Source organism: Felis catus, chromosome D4, assembly GCF_018350175.1.
Source record: "Felis catus isolate Fca126 chromosome D4, F.catus_Fca126_mat1.0, whole genome shotgun sequence".
In the NCBI taxonomy this organism is placed as follows: domain Eukaryota; kingdom Metazoa; phylum Chordata; class Mammalia; order Carnivora; family Felidae; genus Felis; species Felis catus.
In genome coordinates, this window is record NC_058380.1 from 85323828 (window position 1) to 85347136 (window position 23309).

Below are 23309 nucleotides of genomic sequence, written 5' to 3' on the forward strand. Positions count from 1 at the left end.
CTATCTCTGTCGGTATTTGCAGCCTCTGTGCGGCCTTCCTAGAGAGGCCCACTCCTGGCCTCAAAAGGCCTGCTCAGCTCACTGAACTCTCCCTCTATGTTCATGGCTTTTACACTGAAAACTCGCTGTATCTTCACATGGAGAAGCGGGCAGTGTTGTTGAGCCCATTATACAGATCAGTAAACTGAGGCTCAGAGAGCAGAAATTACTTGTGCAGTCACTAGCCAGGAAGTGGTGGAACTGAGCGTTGAAACCAAGTCCATCCAATGCCACTGCCACCAGCCTGTGGCTGGGACTGCTTCTCAATGGCCCGTTCCACCGGCCCTTCATGACGGGAGGGGTCGAGGGCAGGAGGGAGGCTCACAGAGAGGAGGGGACCCCGCTGGTGTCCCCAACCCCTCCCACACATGCGTTCGTAGCGCTCACTCCGGCTCCCGTAGACAAAGGCAGCCCCATAATTGGGAGCGAGTATTTCATGCATCCCCCCCTGATGTTTTATTGGGTGGAGAGATGCTTGGAGACCAAAAGGATGGCACATTCCGTTTATAAAGTGTGCGCAGTTTGTTTTATATCCCGAGTTTTTGCAATCTAGATAACAGATGATGCCCCGAGTGGCTGGCGCTGCCTCCGTAATGGCGGCACTGAGCCTTTGGAGAAGTATTAATAATAGATTGTGTTGATGAGTTTGGAGAAAGTAGCAATCGACCCCCTGCTGCCAAGGCATTAGCACGGATGTTCTGAATGCAGCTTGCATGGTGGCAGTGCCTGCAAATGCGGGTCACCTCTCCTGCTGCCCTCCTCCCCTACCTAAGAGGGCCTCCCGTCTGGGAGACGCCCAAGGTGTGCCGACCCTGGCCTGGGACCCCGGCCCTGCCATGCCGGCACAGAGATGCAGCCGGTGCCTGTCTGCTCATAGGCCACTGGGGCCAGGCTGCAGAACTTAGCATGGCACCTAGATCAGGAGGTCGAAGTGTGGGGAGGGGACAGAGGGACAGTGAGGGGGGCAGGGCAGAAGCATCCTCCACGTCAGAGCATCAAGTTGTGGAAACGTGGCTCCTTCCCCAGCACCTTGGCAGAGCTGGACACCTAGCCAGATTACTAGGGGCCTCTGCTTGAGGCCGCCATGGACAGTTGGGTAGGTTGTACCCTGAACAAAGGAATCCAGCCAAAGAGCCAAACCGGAGCTGAAATCCAGGTCATGTTCCCCTTGCAAAGCCACGTACTATGTGGGCTAGTGGGGCCCCAGCTGCCTGCAACTGACAGCCTGGCCTGAGCCTCAGCCCACCCCAAGCCTTCACTCACCTGCTTTGCAAACACTCACCGAGCCCTCCTTGAGGATCATGTAGAACCAGGTCCTGCCTTTGGAACCCCTATAAGAGTTGGAAGCTGACATGTGCAGTCACTGTGATGTGATATTCATTTACCAAGTTACATGCTCAGTATCATTGACTCCTGACAACAGCCCTTTGAGGGAGGTCCTGTTGACATCTCTGTTTCACAGTAGAGGGAACCGAGGCCTGAGGGAATCTCAGGTGAGCACATAGGAGGCTACTTTCCCTGACTGGGACATCAAAGAAGGCTTCCCAGAGGAGGTGGCCTTGGAGTTGGGCACTGCGGGATGAGTAGGAGCCCGCTCAGTAGCACAGAGGCGGGTGGCACGGGGTTGCTGGGGATGCCCCCAATTTGAGTGCCCTGGCCAGTGCCAGGGCAGCAGGCAGACCTCGGATTGGCCCCGTCCACCGCGCCCCACTCGCTCGTCGTGGGCGGTGCTGATGGCAGCCCCGGGAAGGGAGGCAGGCCGAGTGCCTTGCATTTATGGCCGTTTCTGTTCCAGAACCGATTAGTAGAGAATTGCAGCTGTAATCCGTGCCTGTGATGGCGGGCCATAAAGAGGGATGGGATGTGCACAGCGCTCCCAGGGTGGCGCCCGCAGACGTGGCCCAGGGACGTGGGGAATGAAAAATGGTTTTAATTCCCTCCCAGCAGCAATAATTTGATTCTTCATAAATTTTTCCATCAAAGTGTTGTTGAGGCTGAGTTCCCACAGAGCAGGGCACGTGACGGGGAGGGGGGAGCCGGGAGGAGCGGTCAGTAGGTGAGGGCAGGGGAGGGGCCGTGCTGCTCAGACCTTTCTGCCCACGCTGGCTGGAGGCATGGAGACCCCCGCCTGGCTTTGTCTCCAGAGATGGAAGCTGGGTCCGCTTCGTCGTGGAGGGGCTGGATCAGGCCCAGGCTCCGAGTCGGCCCCATCACTTATTACCATGTGACCCTGAGCAAGTGACTCCGCCTCTCGGCACCTCAGTTTCCCTATCACTAAGATGGGATCCGTGTTCGCTCCTGTCTCACCGCGTTGTTGCAAAGATTAAATGCATTTCTGCCTACAGAGTGCTGAGAACAGCGGCTGGCACACTGTACATGCTCAGTGAATTTCTGCGTGTGATAAAGATACTTAAGCTGAAATGAGGCATAAGCAGGTGTCAGCTCAGCTGAGGGGCAGAGAAGGAACATGTTGAAAGGCCAGTGTGAAGGTGGCCTGGAGAAACGGCAGGCTGTTGCACGGGGCCATGGCCTGGGGGAGCAAAGACAGAGAGAGAGGCAGGATGTAAAGGGCCTTGAGGCACCAGGGAGTCATGGAAGAGCGTGGAGCAGGAAAACAGCATGAGCAGATGTGTGTTGCAGACAGCTCCCTCTGGCTCTCATCCTGGGGGGTGAGTTTGAAGGGTCAGAGGGGCCGGGAGCCCAGGATGGGGACTAGGGCAGCTGCTCAGGCAGGAGAGGAGGGGCCTCACTTGGGTGGTGAGTTGGACGAGGCCAAGGATTGCTTGGATGTGGGAGAGAGGGGCAAGCAAGGAGGAAGCGGAGCAGGTTCTGGGGTGAGGGTAGACCAGCCTGCCCTTTTCAGGGCAGGAACCATCTGGCTCTCGGAGAAGGTTAAGGCCGACCTTGTGCTCTGCCCTCTAGTGGCCACTGTGTCTCTGAGCAGGAAAGACCCTGAGCTGACACACCTAGGGAGCGCATCTCTGGGCAGGATGCCCAGCGCCCACCCTGGGGCCACCAGGGCCCTGGGAGCCAGTGGAGGAGGGCTGCAGGGCCTCCCGCTGTCTGGCTCTGTGCCCAGGATGGGCCTCTCCTGCCTGGGGTGGAAGGCCAGGGTGGCAGGAGGGAGAGGCCAGCCCTGGATGGGCAGTGGCCTCCGGGAGGGACCCCCGAGCCTAGCCAATGCGCCCACATTGTACCCCTGCAGGCTCTTCGCAGCCAAGTGCAGCGGCTGCATGGAGAAGATCGCCCCCACGGAGTTTGTGATGCGGGCACTGGAGTGTGTGTACCACCTGGGCTGCTTCTGCTGCTGTGTGTGTGAGCGGCAGCTCCGCAAGGGCGACGAGTTTGTGCTCAAGGAGGGCCAGCTGCTGTGCAAGGGTGACTACGAGAAGGAGAAGGACCTGCTCAGCTCCGTGAGCCCCGACGAGTCCGACTCCGGTGAGCCACGGCTGGAGCTGGGGGGCAGGCGGCAGGGAGGGGCCCCTGCCGGCAAAGGACCTGAGCTGCACAGACGGTGCACCCACATCCGGTGCACGTGGCACTGACGTGACCGCATGCCATTACCTGCCACTAATATGTGTGCACGTCCCCGGGCGCACAGATGCACATATGGACACTACCACGTGTGTTGTGCACCGGTGTATGTGCGTATGACCACACACACACACACACACACACACAAGCACATAAAATGCATGTGTGGATACCCAGGCCCAGGAGTATATATACATGGACACATGTGCTTAGATGCCCACACACGCACAAGCCCACACTCAGGAACACACACGTGCACGTCCACTTAAACACGCATACATGCGCACGCATGACCCAGCACGCACATCACACGCACACCGAGCAGCTCTGCGTGTGGCCACACACCCGTTTACCCACCTGCTCACTGTATTGTGGTTTACACACCTGCACACACACGCACATACCCTGCTCTCCGGCCCGCCGCCCTCACCCTCTCTTGTCCTTGCCGTGGCCCCCGCCATGGCACAGCACCACAGGCGTCTCTGCCAGCACCAGGCCTGCAGGCTGGTGGTGGCCGAGAGGCAGGGATCTGGTGCGTCCTTCATCAGTGGGGAGCAGCAGCCTCAGCTGTCATTTCCCAGCCGGGTGGGGGCCCTCGGTGGTGCAGGGAAAGACCCTGTTTCCCAGGATGAGGGCACCCCTCTACTCTGCTCCAGCCTCCAAAAGGACTGTGCCAGCTTAGAGCCCTCCTGGCAGAAGGGCAGGTACGGGAAAGGAGGAATGAGTCTTGGAAGGGAAAAGCCAGGGAGAAGGCTGGTGCCGTGTCATTCCAGGATAGTGGGGGAGGACTGGAACAGAGGGCGCGGAGAGGAGATACCCTGGTCTGCTGAGCCGGGGCAACCTAGGGTAACCTAGAGCCCACAGTCACAAGACCTGCCCATCTCGAAGAGCTTTGTTACTGTGGGGGCCCTTGGAGGAAGTAGTGAGCCCCCTATCTGTCTGTCCCTCTGTCCACCCATGGGCAGGGCACCGTGGAGGCTGCCTGGACTCATGGCAGAGCAGACACTGACCGGGTGCCATGGACCCATTCCTATCAGGCCTGGGAGGGGCTCGTGGAGGGAAGAGATCCACCCCCTCCACAGGGGCTCATGCTCTGAGGAAGATGGGCCTGGGAAAAGGAGGCCAGTTCAGACTCAGGGGCAGCAGGAAGCACGTGGTGTCCATCTGGGCTGGCATCTCCGAGGCCCACAACTCTGGGGCATGGAAGGGGCCGCGTGTGCATTGCATGGTGGGTGTGGGTGTGTCTCTGGGTGAATACACGTGCTTCTGCGTGTGTGTGTGTGTGTGTGTGTGTGTGTGTGCCTGTTGAGGTGTGTGCATGCCTGTATGTGTCCACCTATGAGCATGCACCTGTGTGTGTGTGTGTGTGTGTGTGTGTGTGTGTGTGTGTGTGTGTATGAATATGTCTTCGAGTTGCGTGCGCCCAGGTCTCCGTGGGCCCACGTGCCAGTGTGCGTGCACATATGCAGGTGGTTGAGTGTGTAACTCCATGGGGGGGGGGTATGTATTCTGTGGTCATGAATACTCCTGTGTGAGAATGTCTGGGGTATGCCATCACCTGACATTTCTTAGTCCCTAGAAGCTTCAAGGAAGAAGGTTCCCCAGAGTTTTCTCCCTGGGTCCTGGGGCCCGTTGGCCTTGGGCGAGGGCAGTGGGAACGAGTTTTCTGTAAGGCTGACGTGCTGGGCTGGGGTCTCCGGAGTCCCTGGAGCCAGCCCTGGCAGGTGTTGGCTGGAAGTAATGGGATCCCGCCAGGCAACAGATTGCCTACGGGGACAAGGCTGAGACCCTTGTACAAAGCTGATGGGCCGGGTATGTCCGCCACAGTGAAGAGTGAGGACGAGGATGGAGACATGAAGCCAGCCAAGGGGCAGGGCAGCCAGAGCAAGGGCAGTGGGGACGACGGGAAGGACCCCCGGAGGCCCAAGCGACCCCGGACCATCCTCACCACGCAGCAGCGAAGAGCCTTCAAGGCCTCCTTTGAGGTGTCCTCCAAGCCCTGCCGAAAGGTGAGGGGCCCCCGGGGTGGGGCGGGGCTGACACCCCACACCCGCTGCCCTCCCAGACAATGCCCCTACCGCTCTTGCTGGGGACGGGGACCTCCCTGAACCTCCCCGCCAACCCACAGTTCCCCCAAGCCCCATGCGCCCCACCCCCACCCCCGGCCTGATCTGTGTCCGTCCATCTGGGCAGGTCCGAGAGACTCTGGCGGCGGAGACGGGCCTCAGCGTGCGTGTGGTCCAGGTCTGGTTTCAGAACCAAAGAGCCAAGGTGAGAGGCCGCTTACCCCCGCTGGGCAGGGATGGAGCAGGGGTGCGGGCAGAAGACAGGGTCCTGATGGGAGGTGCTGGGAATGAACGGGGGAGGGGGGGGCAGGGGGGCAGGGACTGGCACGACCTGTGTCCCCCGCAGATGAAGAAGTTGGCACGGCGGCACCAGCAGCAGCAGGAACAGCAGAACTCCCAGCGGCTGGGCCAAGGTGAGCCGGGGCCAGGGCGCTGGGGCCCAGGCTCAGCCTCTGGTAATGAGATCCCCCCAGCCCCCCCAGCCGACACCTTCCGGGGGCGGGGGGGGGGTTGGTGATCAGGGCTCAGGGAACTGCTACCTTGGAACCTGGTGAGATCAAGAGAGGCGGTGGGGACCACGGGCAGGATTCAGGAGGAGGGATGGCAGGGTGGGCGGCCCACAGGGGTGGCAGAATTTTCAAAGTCAAAACTGCAGCCATCTGAGACGCCTGGCTGGCTCAGTTGGTAGAGCACGTGACTCTCAATCTCAGGGTCGCGAGTTCAAGCCCCACGTTGGGCATAGAGCTTACTTAAAAAAAAAACAAACAAAAAAACAACCACAAATCTGCAACCATCTCTCACCTTCACGCTGTGCCAGGCACCTTTCTCACCGCTGGCCACGCTCTGCCTCACTTCACTCCCACAGACCCGCGAGGGGAAGGGCATTGTCACGGCGATGCTCGCCGATGCTCAGCGAGACCAAGGGACTTGCTGGGTTCTCTCAGTTCGTAAGGGGCAAAGCCGGCCCCTTTAACATGACCATACACCCCACTGCCCATGCTACAATTTAGCAGAAGTCTCCGGAGAAATCTCCAGAGAGCTTCCGCAAGCCATTGAGGAGTTGGGGGTGCGCTCCTGCTGAGTGACGAGGAGCCAGTTTGAGGGCAGTGGCCAGGCCCCTGAACGCTGGGCTTTGCCAAAATGCTGTGTCCATTTCTTGGGCCGGGGCTGGCCTCCCAAGCCCCATGGGGACACAGAGCCTTGAAGGGAGGGCACGGAGATCTTCCTGGGACTGCCCTAGTAGAGTTGGGGCCCTAGAGCTGCCTGTTCCCAGGTGCGACCGGGACTCCAGGACAGATGCTAGGGCACTAGTGGGCAGCCCCTCCTACTCAGGACTCGGGGCCAGGCCAGTGTCCCCGGCTGCATCTGAGCCTTGGAGCCCCGTTATTCCTCTGCCTCCTCTGCCGCCTTTCCCAAGACAGCCTGGCCTCCTGGGGCTATAGCCACTGTCTCTGGTCTCCCAGCCACCTCCTGAGCTATGTCACACCTTTCAGTGTTCCCAGCTGCCCCTGAGATGTAGCCTCCCCGAGAATGTTCCACGGTCCGCCTTGAGCTCATCACAGCCCATACTGTACTCCACACAGCACCCTGCTACCCTATCCGCACAACACCCCCTCCTCCTCCCCACCCCATCTCAGCAGATGGCACCACTCCGTACCCGGTGGCCACGCCAGTAACCGGGAGTCACCTCTGACCCTTCCTGTCCTCCATTTGCTGTATCTGCTCGGTTGCCAAGTAGGGCAGTGGTTTTCTTGTCCCGTGTCCCTCATGCCCCTCCCAGGGGTTGTCATTCCTACATTCACCTTACAGGGACCCCAGACCCTCCCTCCGCTTCCTCAGTGGTCTCTGCCTCCGGCCTCCAGCCTGCCCCTCCCTGGCCGAGACCCTCCCCTGACTTCCTAGAGCCTCAGGGAGAACCCACACTCAGCTTGGGCCCCCGAAGGAACCATCTTCCTCCCCACCCGTGGCCTTCTCTCGTTCTCAACAGTGGAGCCCTGTGCACCAGGCTCCCTGCTCTGACCCAGCAGTTTCTCCCCTCCCTGCCTTTGCTGCCCTTCAACCTGGCATGCCTGCCCCCTAGCATGGTTGGACCCCTGCTGGTTCTTTAAGTCATATGGAGGTAGGCTTCCTCCAGGAAGCCTTCCCTGAAGCTCTTTGGCCCGGGCATGGGCCCCACCTTAATGCCCCCAGATGCGGGGAGCTCATTGCCCCCCCATGTTGAAGGATTCCTGGCTGCTTAATGTCTGTCTCTGCCAGGTGGTGAGCTCCTGGAGGGCAAGGCCACTGGAGGAAGGGAGGAGGTGGGATGGGGAGGTCTGTGGCTTTCGATAGACTGATTTTTGAAGAGGAACTACAGTGTGTGTCTGGGGAAGGGGCCAGGGGTCAGATACCTGGGCTCACGGGCCCTGGAAGGCCATAAGCAGCCTGGGGAAATCTGGAGGAGGTCAGAGGGACGGTGTGGGCACCCTGGACTGGGGGATCGTGCGGGAGGGAGGTCCGTGGGAACTCCCAAGGTACATCTGTGAGGGCTCCCGGGGTGGGGGGACCTCCAGGATCAGGTGGACAGGGCTGGTCGGTGAAGGTGTGCTCTGTCCCCAGAGGTCCTGTCGAGTCGCATGGAGGGCATGATGGCCTCCTACACGCCGCTGGCCCCCCCACAACAGCAGATCGTGGCCATGGAGCAGAGCCCCTACGGCAGCAGCGACCCCTTCCAGCAGGGCCTCACGCCGCCCCAAATGCCAGGTGACCACATGAACCCCTATGGTAAGCCGCCCCCAGCCCCCGCCCGCCCCAGCACCGCCCCCGCCCGCTGCCTGACCTGGCAGGCCTGGGGCCATGACAGCCACCTCCCACCCCCGGGCCCGGGCGGGCCCTGCCAACACAGCCCACCTGCCTCCTCCTGACGCCAGGGGCGCCCTCGCGACCCCACCCATGGCCCTCAGCACCTCTGGTCCCCCGCTGCCGCCACAGGCCATCCTGTCCCTCCTCACCTCTGGCCACACAGCCTGCAGGGCCAACAGGGCCCCCAGGAGCCCCAGCCTGCACTGGCTCCTGACGCCCCCTCTACCCTCAGGGAACGACTCCATCTTCCATGACATCGACAGCGATACCTCCTTAACCAGCCTCAGCGACTGCTTCTTGGGCTCCTCGGACGTGGGCTCCCTGCAGGCCCGCGTGGGGAACCCCATCGACCGGCTCTACTCCATGCAGAGTTCCTACTTCGCCTCCTGAGAGCCAGCTGGCTGCATGGACGCTTGGGCCAGGGTCCTGGGGTGGGCCTGCGGCCGCCGCAGCCAGCCCCACCGCCCGCATAGACTCTACACACAGCCATACGGTGCCCTTTCCTGGGCCAGCCGGGCAGGCAGATGGGCGCAGCCTGGGCAGGGCTGTATCCTGCCCACAGAGACCGTGTCACCCCAGGGACCCAGAGTCTCGGAAAGCCACTCGCCTCCCAGCCCCACCTCGGCCTCCATCACCTCCTTCTCCCTACCCATCTCTTTTTTGGGAAGCTTAAATTCTCTCTATTTTTTTAAACGTCCTCTCTGTGTCCAGCCAACCTCCACAGGCCGGGCCTAGGCCAAGGCAAGGCCCCCGCGCGTGCCCCGGGGCAGGGATGCTGCGCACGGCACCCATCACCTGTGAGAAGCGTAGGACCCTGCGCCCTGGGCTGGTGCCCACCTCCCCCACCTCCAAGGGCAGGCCTGCCAGCCTGGGTTCACCTGTCCCAGCCCGAGCCTGGAACAGAAGTAGGGAAGAGCTTGGCAGGTGTGCCGAGCCCACTGAGGCACAGCCCTGAGGGGGAGTCCCTGGGGAGGGTAGACTGAGCCTCTCCTGCAAACACGCACACGCGAAGGCACACCCGTGCGATACGCACACAGATATATAGACAAGCTACAAGAGACACAGAGGCGCTCTGTGGGCCAGCCTGGCCGTGTCAGGAAGGGGAAAGAGGCCAGACGGGGGCGGGGACCCCCCCCCCTTCTGACAGCAATAGGAGAGAAGGAAGGAGGAGAGGGAGGGAGGGGAGAGTTTGGGGCTTGAAACATGCAGACCCGGATGTATTCCAGCCTCAGCCTAAATAGGTGCTGCCTGAGCTGGCGGGGCGGCCCCAGACGCGACCAGCTCCACGGGCAGAGACAGAGCCCCCAGAACCAGGGAGGACGTATGGCAGAACCTCCAGGCGGGAAAGCAACTTCAAAAGTCACCCACTCGGCTCATCTCCTGAGGTGTGGCTCCCTCTCCTCGCATCCCTCCAGTGGCAAGGAGCCCCCTACTTCATCGGGCCCCGAGTCAGCTGCCGTTTTCTGCTGATTTCGCCTCTGCCTTTTTCAGCCCTGAGTCTTCACTTCTCAAAGCCCGACTTTTCCAGTTTCTCCAGCTCTTCCTCTTAAAACTGTACCCTCAGCTGGGCTCCAGCTTTCCCTCTAAAGGTGGAGTAGATACAACCCTGTCTTCCCACTGACATCAGCCAGCCACCTCCCCTGCTTTAGGCACCCTGCCTCTGTTAATGTGGCCCAAAATCCAGTGCACAGTTTAGGCCACATAACCTAGAAACTCACCCTTCCCTTCTGTAACTGAATCTCCTGGCCGTCACACATGTGGCAGCTAAGCCACATCTCTCTTCTGTGTGTAAGTGGGGGAGGGGGCATTTCTTATTTAGATCCAGTGAAGGACCTTGACTTTTTGACTTCTTACATTTCTTCTTATTTGATTCAGTCCAGCCTGTGGAGTTTCTCTGCACCCCCAACTCTGTGACCACTCGTTTGCTGGCCCTCCTGAGCACATCTGCCCGTGTCAGGGGTCAGCCCTGTGCTTCTTACCGAAGGCATGTGAACCTTCAGGGCCCCTCCCCATCTGGCATTGGCCATGAGCCGGTCAGTCGTCCTTGGGTGATGCTTTTCAGTCTGCTTCCAGCCCTGTTTTGTCAAACGCCCCGCCGGAAGCCAGATCTGCACCCCCCCACCCCACCCCACCCCGGATCCACTCAGCTTTAACCCTGTCGAAAGAGGACGTGAGGGCCCTGTTCTCAGTGACCCCCTCGCTGGCCCCTGGTGGCCACTGTGTCCTCGGCTAGGTGCTCACAGCCCTGCCTTTAATTCTAACATCAAGCCCTAGGCCGCCACCCTGAGATCTGCCCAGTCCAGGCTTTGAGCTAATAGAACGATGGGTGTCTCTCTCTGCCTTTGGGCCCCCACCTGACTCCCTCTGGGATCCTCCAAGTTCGCCAACCTGCCCTGTGATTTTGCTCCTCTGTCCAGTGGGGAGGCCTCAGCTTCTCCGGAGTGTCCTGGGGGCAGGACTCTCAGCAGCCCCCCTCGGGCCGGGCAGCCAGCCTGGCCGTTCCGTGCATTCCTCGTTCCACACAGGCTCCCACAGGGACCTTGGCCGCCGTCCTCTGTTCTCTGTAGCTTAGTCCGGCTGTGTCCTCTCTCGTCCTGGGCCACCAGCGGTCCCTTAAGACAGCCATGCTGGTTTCTTGAGAGATGCTCTCTTCCTTCTCTTGTGCTCACATGGTCCAAATCATGCTGAGGGCACTTGGGGCGGCCCCTGCCCCCAACCCCCAGGAGCCCTGGTCCTTTTCTCCCAGACTCTTTCGGTTGGAAGGAACCTCAGGAACGGTCATCTGGTCCACTCCCTTGACCCTGCAGCTGGAAGAGCTGGGCTGGGAGAGGGGAGGGAGCAGGGGCACCATGTCAGTTCCTCATCCTCTTCCTCTGGTGAATGGCCTCCAGGTCAGAGGGACATGACTTGTCTTAGGAAACTTTGCCAGCCCCTGGAGGGCATCTCTTCCCATTTGGGGGCCTCCCAACCTCCCAAGTCCAGCCACGGCTCTGTCCCCACTGTGCACTAGTGGCTCCTTATGAGGAGCTGGTACAGAGACCCCCCCCCCACTCCTGTCCCATGGATGGCCACAGCCAAGGGAACCTTAGAGAGCCCCGTGGGCCAGAGACACCCCATCAGTCGTGATTAGGAACTTGCCGTATGCTACAGCTCACTGCCCCCGGTTCCCTCAGGCGCCCCCCAGACACTGATGCCCACTCCGCCCAGCCCTGGACTGGGTGTGGAGACACAGATGAGCAAGATGGGGGGCCCACCCTTGAGGGGCTTTCTTCTAGAAGGAGAGCCATTCACACTCAGGCCTAGCCCTGTCCAAACATTAGTGGGGATCCATTTCTCCGGTGAGGAACCTGAGGCTCAGAGAAAGGAAGCAAATGTTCAGGGCGACCCAGCAGAAGCACGCAGAGGCTTGCAGGCTCGCTGGAATCTGGGGTGAGCTGCCATGAACAGGCTCTTCCTGCTTCATGTAGGGGGAAGTGCAGCCTTGGAGGGGCAGAGTAAGTAGTCAGGGGCACTTCCCCCCCCCCCCCCCACCATCATCAGTGGTGGCTGGGATGGGAAGCCCAAGAGCAGAGGGAGGTAAAGGTCTGGCCCCAAGGAAGAGGCAGGAAGTGTGAGGTGGGCAGGGGGAGTGTCAGGATAAAACCAAGTCCGAATTCGTTTCCCTGCTGGGGAAGGTGAGGCTCAGAGGGAGGAAGGAATCGGCCCCAACTGACACCGCAAATGAGGCAGAGGCAGAGGAGAGACAAGACGGTGGGGTCCTGCCCCCAGCCAGAGCCTCATCTGCCTGCCCCGCGGAGCCTCCCGGAGGGGGCCACACAGACGCGGGCCACTATGGTTCCAAAGATCAGACCACAGAGCCGCAGGAGAAGCGGTCCCCGCAAGCGGGCTGGGCATGTTGTGGGCCTCCCGGGAGGGGGAGGGGAGGAGCCCACTGCCTCTGGACAAGCAGGGCCCGAGCACGGTCAGGCCCCCATCGCAGGGTCCGGGTAGCCTCTTCTCCCTTAGGGGGCTCAGCTGCCGCTTAGCAGTGAGGCTGCCCCACCCACCCACGTGGAGCCAGGGCCCCTCGCGCTCCGCGCACGCGCACGGGGAGCCTGGAGGAAGGAGAACTGGCTGACCCCTGCCTGGCCAGAGCTCTGGGCGCCACCTGGGCTGAGGACTTCACCTCCTGTCCGATGAACCTGCAGCTCTGGGGCTCCCTCCGCCCTGGGGGGGGGGGGGAGAGGATCCGCACTCACACACGCGCGCGCACAGACACACACTCACACCCGGACGCGCACGGAGGCTCACAGACCCACACTCCGGGTGCACGAGGCCTGAGGGCTGGGGGAGCAGGAAAGACCCTCCAACATTTGGCCCTTGGAAGGTGCAGTTTGCAATGAGCCTGTCTGCTGGTGCCCCCAGCTCAGCTGGGCGTGGGGACCGGCCGCCGGCCATTCCTCTGTTTTCCTTGTACAGACTCACTGCCCACCCGCCATCCCCAGACACATTTTATTTAATAACTTGTCATTGTTAAATTATTTATTAGCATTTACCACATCACCACCCCCACCCTGCCCTCCACGCTCACCTTCTGCCTCTTCCCACAAAAGCAGAAAATGGAAACAACAAAAGACGAGACATCAGTATATTTGTAAATAAACCAACCTGTACACGCCTGTGCCGCCTCTCCTTGGGGGGGAGGGGAGGGGTGGGGCGCGGCCGGGCCCTCCAGAGCGTGAGGGATTTCTCCAGGGGCACCAGGGACAGCAGATCAAGGAGGAGGGAGGCCTCGGGGCCCTGTTCTCGCCCTGACCCATTCCTTGTCCCATCCCATAATCATCGTCTCCCTAATCCTGGGCCTGTCCCAACCCTGAATCACCTCCATGCTTAAACGCTTCCATCCCATCCCACTCTCTCCCATTCTGCAGCACTCTTCATTCATTCATTCATTCATTCATTCACCCAACCGACGCGAAGGGTCCTTTAAGTGCCAGCTACCAGTCTGAGAACCAGGGATCAGTAGTCTGTGCCTCAAGGAGGTAGGTTGTGACATACGCTCAGTTGAGGGATGGAGAGACCTTGTTACAGTATATTCAACCTCACCTGGAGATGCGAAGCATCATGGAAGGCTTCCTGGAAGAAGCTACGTATTAAGCTGCAAGCAGAAGTTAGCCAGCGTGGAGGAGACTAGGTGGGGAGTCTGCCAGTGCTTTGGGCTTGTGCAAAATCTCAGGGTCAGGCAAAATCTTGTAAATCTCCTAAACTAGAAGAATAGCTAAGTTTGCGGGGGTGGGGGGAGCGGGGGGAATGAGAAATGATGAGACTGGAGGCAGGGCCAGACCACCTAGGGTCTTGATGACGAGTGGAGAATAGATCCGATTGGGTTGGGAGGACTGGATAGAGGCACGGAGGTTGGTTGGGTCACCTAGGTGACAGGTGACGATGGTTTTGACTAGGGGGGAGAACAGTGGGAGAATGAAGGGGACAGATCCTAGAGATAACCGAGAAGGGCAGTCAAGGCAACGGCTAGATCCCCGAGACGGGGGCTCCTGGAGCACTCTGGCCTGGGACACGCGTAGCTGAGGGTCTCTGGGGCATCCAAGCGGAGACATCTGGGAGCAGAGCTGGGGGCCTCGAAAAGATCAGAGGCGGAGCACCCAGGTGTTCAAGAGGCAGTCAGACAGTCACAAGGCACAAGGTGGGTGAACTCACCCAGGGGGAGAATGAAGAAGCTAAGGCCAGACCCCGGAGTAATCATGAGGACTTGGGATGGGACATGACTGTGGGATCCAGGAGAGATGGGAGGGTGGGCAGAGACTCAGAGGCACAGAGACTCTCAAACTTCCTCAGAGTAGTTTGGGGACTATCAGTGTGCATGTAGGTGGGTGTATGTGCGTGTCCGTGGAAACAGCTCTGGGGGTCGATTGGTCTGGATATATTGCGCATGAAGCTACATGTCCGCCAGGTATCAGTGTATCCTGTGCGGCGATGTCTACCAGCAAGGCCGTCCAGATCCGGGCAGAGTCTCAGCCAGTGTTTCTGTGTGTTGGTGAAGATGTTCGCGTGTCCACACGTGGGTGTGTCATTGTGCGTCTTCATACATGTGTGCATCCTGGAGGCCTCTGGGCCTCACGTCCACGGAGCTGATGTCCTAATGTTCTCCCCTTCCCCCCACCTCCCTGCTTCCTCCTTCTCAGCCTTCCCTCCCCACTGCTGTGGCCACGGTTACCTGGAAGCCCCCTCTAGCTACTCTCCCTCCGCCCGCGGACACCAGCGCCCCCTAGGGGGCACATCCCACCCCCTCACCCTCTTCAGCCTCTGGGTAATTCCCACAGCCAAAAACCTAGATAAGTGGAGGCACTCCGGTTCATTTCCTCCTTTGCACCCCACAACACCCGGAACAGCAAGTATTAAGGTCCCATTTTTCAGAAGGGAACCCGAGGCTCAGAAGGAGGTAGTGATCGGCTCGATATGACAAAGCTAACAAGGGGCAGCAGAACCAGGGCTCCAAATCAGGTTTGGCTGCACATCCATGGCCTCACCGGCACCCCAGCTGTCCCCTCAAGCCCGTGGTCCTCCAAGGTCAGGCTCAGGGACCTGGGGACCAAGGAAACTCTCCTACACTCAGAGTGGCCTCACTGAGGCCGAGAGAAATTAAGTCACAGCCCAGCGGCACAGCACAGAGACAGGACTAATCCGGGTCTTCACGTCCAAGCCCCAGGCCCAGGTTCCTGCAAGAGGGACCTCCAGGGGGCGCCTGGGTGGCTTAGCCAGTTAAACATCCCACTCTTGATTTCGGCTCAGGTCATGATCCCAGGGTCGGGATCTAGCTCCGAGTTGGCCATGCTGAGTGTGGAGCCTGCTTGGGATTCTCTCTCTTTCTCTCTCTCTCTCTCTCTCTCTCTGTCCCTCTCCCCCACTTGCACTCTCTCTCCCTCAAAAAAAAAAATTACGAAATTTAAAAATAAAAAAAGAAGGGCCTCCAAGCTCCGCCTGCCACCCCCAGCAGTGGGCTGCAAACTCTCTTGCCTACAGCAACCGTTTAAAATCCTGTCACTAAAAAATGTGTGTGTGTGTGGGGGGGGGGGGGGGGGGGGTGGAGAGGAGGGGCCGTGCTAATCCAGCGCTCCCCTGTCTCCTGCCTGTCTTCTCTCCCCAGCCCAGAAGGTGAAGGCACAGGAGGGGTGGGAGACACAGGCTGAGTCCCTGGAGACACAGAGGGCGTGGGAGGAGGTCTCCCTCCCGCCCAACCCCCGCTCCGGAGGCAGCCGGGAACAGAACGCCCTCAGCCCACCGACCTTCACAACAACCCAGAACAGCTCTTCCTTATCCCGTTGCACAGATGAAAAACAAAAACAAACACAAACAAACAAACAACGACAACAAACGAAGCTTGGAGAGAAGTAACTTGCTCCAGGGTGATTCCTCTCGGGAACTTGGGGTTGGAGAGGGTCCAGGCTGGGGATCCCGTGGGAGTTGAGAAGGCGGCGGTCCCAGGAGAGGAATGTGATTCTGAGCCTACCCTACAAACCTTGGGTCCTCAAGGGGTCTGAGGCACAGCGCGGTCCTGCCCCCCGGGACGCCCCCTGTGCTGCCGTCCCCCAGCTTGGCCCAAGAAACCTGCCCAGTGGGAGCCCCGGACCAGAGAAGGTGAGGGATGTGCACGGCACGCAGAACGAACATCCGCCTGGACCGATGGCCAGGGAGACAGAGGTCCCACGGGCATTAGGAGGATGGCCAGAAGGAGGGCGACCGCACCCAGCCCTGCAGCCCCCTGCCGTGACGGGAACAGAGCCCCCGGGGCCAGGCAGTGATGCCGGCCTGCTCTCCAGCGGCTGCCTGCGCGACTGTCCGTGCCCCGCGCGCTGTGCTGAGCCTTGCACGGTTCGTTCCACTTACTCCACGCAGCCCCGTGAGGCAGGAAGGGCTGTGACGTCCACCTGGCAGGCGAAGACCCCGCTCTCCCATTTCCCTCCCAGGAGTTCCCCCTCCTACAGCCAGCGCCGCTGTGCCTCAGATGGCCTCTTTGCCTCTAGTGTCCTGGGACCCCGTACCAGGCAGATTCTGACCCCGGGCGCTGACAGGCAGACAGGGGGGCTCTATTTATGGCTTTGACGTCAGAGCAACCCCTGGGGCTTGACTGGAGAACAGAGATAGCCCCCGATTGCCCATTCCCCCTGATCTTCACCTCTTGCCGGGCAGACCTCGCAGGACGCATGCCCGCCTGACGGAGCTGAAGCAGGAGCTACGAGAGAGGCTTAAAGGACTCGAAGTGGCAAAGCTCGTCGGCTGTGCCTGGAAATTTAGGGAAAGCCTTCTGGAGGAGTAACAGCCAGAGCAAATGCTCAGCGGCAGGGCACCAGTGGCGTGGGGCGCGCCTGGGTGGAATTCAGGACCCAGAGGCCAGAGGTGGCAGGAGGTAAGGTCCCTGGTGCTGCCAGTACCCATGCTGGACACGCCAGGAGCCATTCGGGCCCTTGGCACTGGAAGGGCACCTGGCACAAACCGTTCTCTGATTTAGTTGGAGATACAGTCAGCACACTATGAGATTTTGAATAATACACAAGAGTATTGTGATGTATCTGTGGCCTGAAGAGGAATAATAAACAAAAACCCCTAGACCCACTACACAGATTAAAAAAAAAAACATACATCTCAAGGCCTTGGAACCCTTGATGTGCCCCACCATGATTCCGGGAGCTTTTATTTGTTCATTTGGAAAACTCTGATCGAAATCAGCGGCAAATCAGTAACAAAGTGATGCACAGAAAGTTCTTAGCACAGAATCTAGTGGGAATGGGCTCAATGGTAGGCAGCCCCTTGTGCATCTATCCTCTGCGCAGAATGCCCAGGAGCCTTCTATGAGCAGTGCTCCCCTTAACAAACCTTGGGGTGCTTTGCTGCTCAATCCTGGAGACAGACCAGAAGCTAGATGGAATTTCACTTCAGTACCTGCAGTTACCTGTCAGGCCACGAGGTGGCGATCGGGAGTCAGGAAGGTGAGAGACGACGCAGCCGCTGGGCTCAGAGGTGATGTGGGGATGGCTTCGGATTATGGCCAGAGAAGAAAGGAGGGAAGAAATCCTCCTCCGCAGAGGCTTCTGAGCCCCAGGCCCTGTGTGGGCGATTTACAGGGATGATACCGTTTCCTCATCACAACCCTGAGAAGCAGGTGTGAGCATTCCCATCTTACAGAACAGGAATGTGGGCTCAGAGAGGTTAGGTAACCTGCCTGAGGCCACACAGCTAGGAAATGACAGATCTGGGATCCGAACCAGAGCTGGGGCAGTGACGAAGACACAGGAGGAGGAAAACAAGGGGAGGTGGAAGAGGAGTAAAAATTGCAACCCCAGCCTTATTCTGCCCATCTCACTGACTCCTCACACTGACCTGTGAGGCCGGTACTGCCACGACCCCCATTTTATGGATAAGGAAACTAAGGCTCGACGAGGCTAAAAGCCAGAGAGAGGCTACTTATTATCAGTGCTCTGGCTCCTGGGGAATCAGGCCTCCCTGAACCCAGAGGCAGGACGACCAGGGCGAGCACAGAACTGCTGAGTAGCCCCCCCCCACCCCCGCCCCAACACACATATACATACCCTGGCCCCTTCTCTTCCCCTGCTCCTCAAAGAGGGATAGCGGGCTCAGGCCCCGCCCATGACCCAGGGCAGCCTCAGCTTCCCCAAGCACATGAGGGATGCTCCCTCACTGGAGCAAGATCCAGGTCTGCCCCCATAGAGCACTGACCCCTATAGATGCTTCCAGAACAGGGGATTCAAGTCATAGCTGGAAGCCCCCAATTAGAGGTCAGTGTTTCATTCTGATCATTTCCGTCGCTGGACTCCTCTGGGGATTGGGGGACTCTGCACCGCCCTCCCTCCAGCTTTGGGAAATATACAGAGCAGTGTTACCAAGCTCCAGCCCTGGCTCTGTCCTTCACTGGCCATGTAACCCTGCACAAGTCACTTAATCATCCCAAGCCTTGGTTTCTCTATAAACTGAAGTGTGAGCACAGAGCCATCATGAGGGTCACATGAGTAAGTGAGCCAGACACAGGGTCCTGCCAAACCCACTCAAACAACAGGGCTAAGATCATTTGTGGGTGCCCCTCGCTTCTGCCTACCCGGGAAGCTAACTCTCAGCCCAGAACACCGACCCAAGAGGAGCCCAAAGGCGTGGGACAGAGCCTTTGGGGTTGTCCTTGACACTGGCAATGGCAGAGTTCCCCCCACCCCTATAGGCCAGGGAAGCTTCCAGGAGCTGTGTTTCATGAGATGCCAGCCTTCCTTTCCCTATGCTCTGAGGCTGACAGACTCCTGGCCCTCACATGACCTTAGGGGCCATGCCAGAGGAGGCATCGAGGCATGGGCAGTGGGAGTTTGTCCCTGCCAGTCAGCCTGAATCTTGCGGCCTTCGCCTCCTGGCCAGAGTCCTCCATTACCTGTGATTGGCCCAAGGACGATGTCAGGGCACCTTCCGAGATCCCGTGGACGGGATGCCCGCAGTTATGCTTTGTACCACAGGGGGGAGCCCTAGAGACCGTGGTCAAACGGACAGAGAGGCAGACCAAGGCTTCAGTTTGTAGAGCCATTAAGAAGCTAACGAATAAATGGTTAATAAAGCCCTTTATTGCTTAAGCTAGTTAGAGTTAAGTCTCTGTCACTTGCCACCAAAGAGTCGTGACTAAAACCCATACCCATCTCACAGGATTATTGGGTAAATAAATGAGATAATATTTCCAAGTCACTGACATAAAAATCAGTGCTCCAAAAAAAAAAAAAAAAAAAGTAGCTGATTCTCAACAGGACACAATAACAACCCATGGACCTCCCCCGCCCCCGGTTTTGCAACATCACCCCACTTTGTTTATACAAATACAGTTTGTGAAAGCTCTACCTAACAGGTACACAGATTTCAAGCTGGCATTTAAGAAGAGACATTGTTTGGGGGACAATTTTTCCTGTGGATCCCATTCAACCGGATATTGTCAGAGATTCCTGAGAACGAATGGAAACAATAGTTTCATACAATAGTAAAATGCATACATAGTCCCTGCCAAGAGCAGCAGTGCCTGCCGTCAGAGCTCTGGTGGCCATGAGCACCTGCCTGGTGCGGGGTCCCCTCAGGCTCCCCCCCACACAGAGGGGGAACCCCTCTAGTTCACCCACAGCTGGAACTTGGAGGCTGTGCCATAGGTCCAGGCAGTGGGGTACTTCATAAGCAGCAGAGTTCGGTTGAAAAAGTGAATTGCTGGTGCTGAGTTGCTAATGAGCAAATAATCAGGTTACACCCATCGCAAAAATGTCCACCAACAGAGCGACTGTGACAAGGGCAGAAAACTGGAGTCATTCTCTGTAAAACAGTCAAGCTGCAGCTGTGCAAGAGGTCAACTCACTGCAGATGACCTTTTTGTTTATAGAATGCCCTGCCAACATCTAGAAGCGTGGTCATAACCGTGATGGCCATGACGGTAATAACGGCTGCTACGTCCCAGGGACTTAGCACGGGCGGTGCCTCCAGGTGTGGTCTTATTTCATTGCTCCTCAAAGTATTACGATTATCCCCATTCTACAGGTGAGAACGCTGAGGCTCTGAGGGGTAAAGGAGCTTGTTGAGTGAGCGGCAGATCCTGCGAGCAGGTTACCTGTGTAAACAAGCAGTTCTACCCAGAGGGAAGGCCGGGATAGACAGGTAAAGCTCCCAATTTTTTGCAACTCTGCCCTTCCAAGGGGTGGAGCGGGCTTCACCAGACCAGGCTCCAGGCCAAGGAGTGAGTTGGAAGGGCCTGAGGGACGAACGAGGAGGCCTCTTCCCAGGGAAACAGGGGTGAAGATTCAAAGGCGGGGCTGAGGGGTGTGGCCCATTCTAAGCTGCTTCCCAGGCCAGCAAGTCCGTTTCTCAGGACGTGAGAGGCAGGGAGGAGTAAGGGAGACTGGAGGCCAGAAAGCCACCCTCCCCCTCCTGAGCCAGCCGGGCCCTATTGCAGGAACGACCTGTGCCCCTTACATCATTGCCTTTCTCGGTCTGGAGGGGAAAGGCAGAGCTCGGAGTGGTCAGCAACTTGCTAAGTTCACACAGCTGAGCAGCACAGATGGGAACAGGAACGTGGGAAAGGGGAGGGAGGAGAATGGGTTCATTTTACAGATTAAAGCCCCCTCATCCCTATCACATCCCACCCCAACCCACCCCAACCCACCCACCACCAGAATTACCCGGAGAAGGAATCCTGTAGATTGGGAACCTAGAAAGTTGGTGGACAAGCATGCGGGGAAGGAGACGAAAAAAGCTCGTCCACGGGGAGGCTGGATATAGGAGCAGTTACAGGACGTGCGTGGGGCTGGGAGTCTGGGCCAGTCAGTCTGGGACCCCCAGGAGCCTGGCCACACTCCCCGAGCCATTTCCAAATCACTGAGAGGGTGGGCCCCCATCCTAGTGGCGACGCCCCCACCCCCCCAAGCCAGGGCCCTGCTCAAGAGTGGGCCCAACTCTCAGCACCACGGAAGGAAGGACTCTCCGACCTCCGACCACCGACCACCGCGCTGGGGGAGTATTCAGGCAAGCGGCTGTGATTGTGTTTTTCCTGGAGTTTTTGCTTTATTAGAGGCGGCTGCTTTGTTGTTGGGCACAAAAGGTTTATGATTGTTCTACGTTTCCATCGTTCAATCGCGTTCCTCTCTGTCCCGCGTGATGCTCTTAGCCTTGAATTCTACTTCGATGGCAACATTGGCACGCCTACATCCTGTTTTGTTTGCCTGGACCTACTATCTTTATCTTTGTCCGGACCCTTTTTTTCCGCTTTGTCCTTTTTTGGTTATTTCTTGTTTGTTTGTTTTTTTAAGTGTACCAGTGGGGTTCATTTTTATTTTCATTATATTTGATACATACGCCAGGCAAATATATAACTGATATGAGCTTTAAAGCATAAGAACACCTCTGAACATGGGCCATATATAAGAACGGAAACATTACCCAAACCATTGAATCTTCCTCTGTATTCCACCCCCTCCCTCCCCCTCCCTCACGCCTGAAGATAACCACTATCTTATATTCGGTGTTTATCACTGTTTTGACTTAAGAAAAAATCCTAATCCCGCCCATTAGATATCATTCAATTTTGCTTGTTTTGGAGCTTTTTTTTTTTTTTTTTTTTTTTACAAAGGATATCACAGATTCTACTAGTTCCTTCTAAAAAATCTGTACTGTTGCCAGCTTTCACCCACATTGTTGCACGCAGCCATTGTTTGTTTCGGTATAACATTCCGTTTATTTATGAATTCTCCTACTGCACATTATTTGGATTTTTCCAGCTTTTCACGAGAATGAACAATGCTGCCATGAGTCTCCAGCTACAAGGCTCTTAATGCACATACACCGGACAGTCTTTCCAGACCAGACGCTGGTAGGGGCACTGCTGGGTTGCCAGGATAGGCACAGGGTCGGCTTCGTAAGACAAAATCGGTTTTCCAAAGTGGTTTGGCGATAAATAAGAGTTCCTGTCACTCCACATCCTTCACAGTACTTCCCAATGTTGACCTGCCCCAAACGATCTGAATTTGCGACCTATACTACCTGACTGTTAATGAGGCTGAGCGTCTTTTCCTACGGATATCCTCCGCTTGTGTTTTCTCTTTTGTGAAAGGCTCATTTGTGTCTTTTGCTCAATTTTCTTTTGGATCGTTTGTCTTTTTCTTATTGACTTCTAGGGTTGTTCATTTGTTTTTTTAGTATATTCTGGATACAAATTCTTTGCTAGTTATATGTGTTGTAAGTAAGGAGTTTCTCCCAGTTTGTAGAATAGATGTTCTTCTATTTATGGATTTTTTTAATGTTTATTTATTTTTGAGAGAGAGAGAGAGAGAGACAGAGTGTGAGTGGGGGAGGGACAGATAGAAAGGGAGACACAGAATCCGAAGCAGGCTCCAGGCTCTGAGCTGTCAGCACAGGGCCCGATGTGGGGCTTGAACTCACAAACTGAGATCATGACCCGAGCCGAAGTCGGCCGCTTAACTGACTGAGCCACCCAGGCGTCCCAATTTTTTTTTTTAATTTTTAAAAAAGTTTTATTTATTTTGAGAGAGAATGGGAGAGGGGCAGAGAGAGAGGGAGAGCGAGAATCCCAGGCAGGCTCTGTACTGTCAGCCCAGAGCCCGACATGGAGCTCAGTCTCACAAACCTTGAGATCAAGACCTGAGTGGACATGAAGAGTCGGCTGCTTAACTGACTGAGCCACCCAGGTGGCCCTAGAAGTTCTTCTATCTAAGGTAGACTAATTTATTCTACATTTTATGGTTTGACTTTTTTGTTTTGTTTTGTTTATAAAATCCTTCCTTACCGGAGCCATAAAGATATTCTCTTATATATTTCTTCTTACATTTTGATGTTTTGACTTTCTCATTTAAAATTTTTAAGCCATTAAGAATTTATTGGGGGGAGGCACCTGGCTGGCTCGGTCAGTGGAGCATAATAAGACTCTTGATCTCAGCCGCATGTTGGGTGTAGAGATTACTTAAAAAAAAAGTCTCTAAAAAAAGAGATTGGCCCAGGCGAGATAAAGATCCAATTTCATATTTTTTCATATGGGTAAGCAGTTATGAAGGCACCTTGCATTGAATAGTTAATCCTTTCCCTGGAAAACCAGTTCTATTGTCTGTGTGTATGTATGTATGTCAGGTTTTCATGCATCTGAGCATTTACTACTGTTGCATTGGTCTGTTGGGCTAAGCCTATGCCAGTATCGCACTGTCTTAACTACAAAGACTTTATGTAAGTCTTGATTGCATTTAAGGCATGTTTCCCCCCGTTTCTTCTTCAGGATTGTATGGCTAGTCTTGGCCTTTTGCTGTTCCA

The 23309-nt window shown here is 57.1% G+C and overlaps 1 protein-coding gene and 1 non-coding gene across 3 annotated transcripts in view; both read left to right on the forward strand.

Moving 5' to 3' along the window:
• The window catches only part of LMX1B (LIM homeobox transcription factor 1 beta), an 80122-nt gene extending 70600 nt beyond the window's left edge, over positions 1-9522 (forward strand). Inside the window, exons 3-8 of one of the 2 annotated variants that reach the window (XM_003995881.5) lie at positions 3245-3477; positions 5401-5582; positions 5767-5844; positions 5986-6052; positions 8238-8402; positions 8713-9522. In XM_003995881.5, the coding sequence (XP_003995930.1) occupies positions 3245-3477; positions 5401-5582; positions 5767-5844; positions 5986-6052; positions 8238-8402; positions 8713-8870 (883 nt within the window). In that variant the 3' untranslated portion in view covers positions 8871-9522. The remainder of the gene's footprint in view (positions 1-3244; positions 3478-5400; positions 5583-5766; positions 5845-5985; positions 6053-8237; positions 8403-8712) is intronic. The other variant, XM_003995882.5, reaches the window with a different exon arrangement.
• TRNAE-CUC lies at positions 6306-6378 on the forward strand. Its single transcript has one exon. It is a non-coding gene; the product is annotated as a tRNA-Glu (tRNA).
• Positions 9523-23309: the final 13787 nt, after the last annotated feature.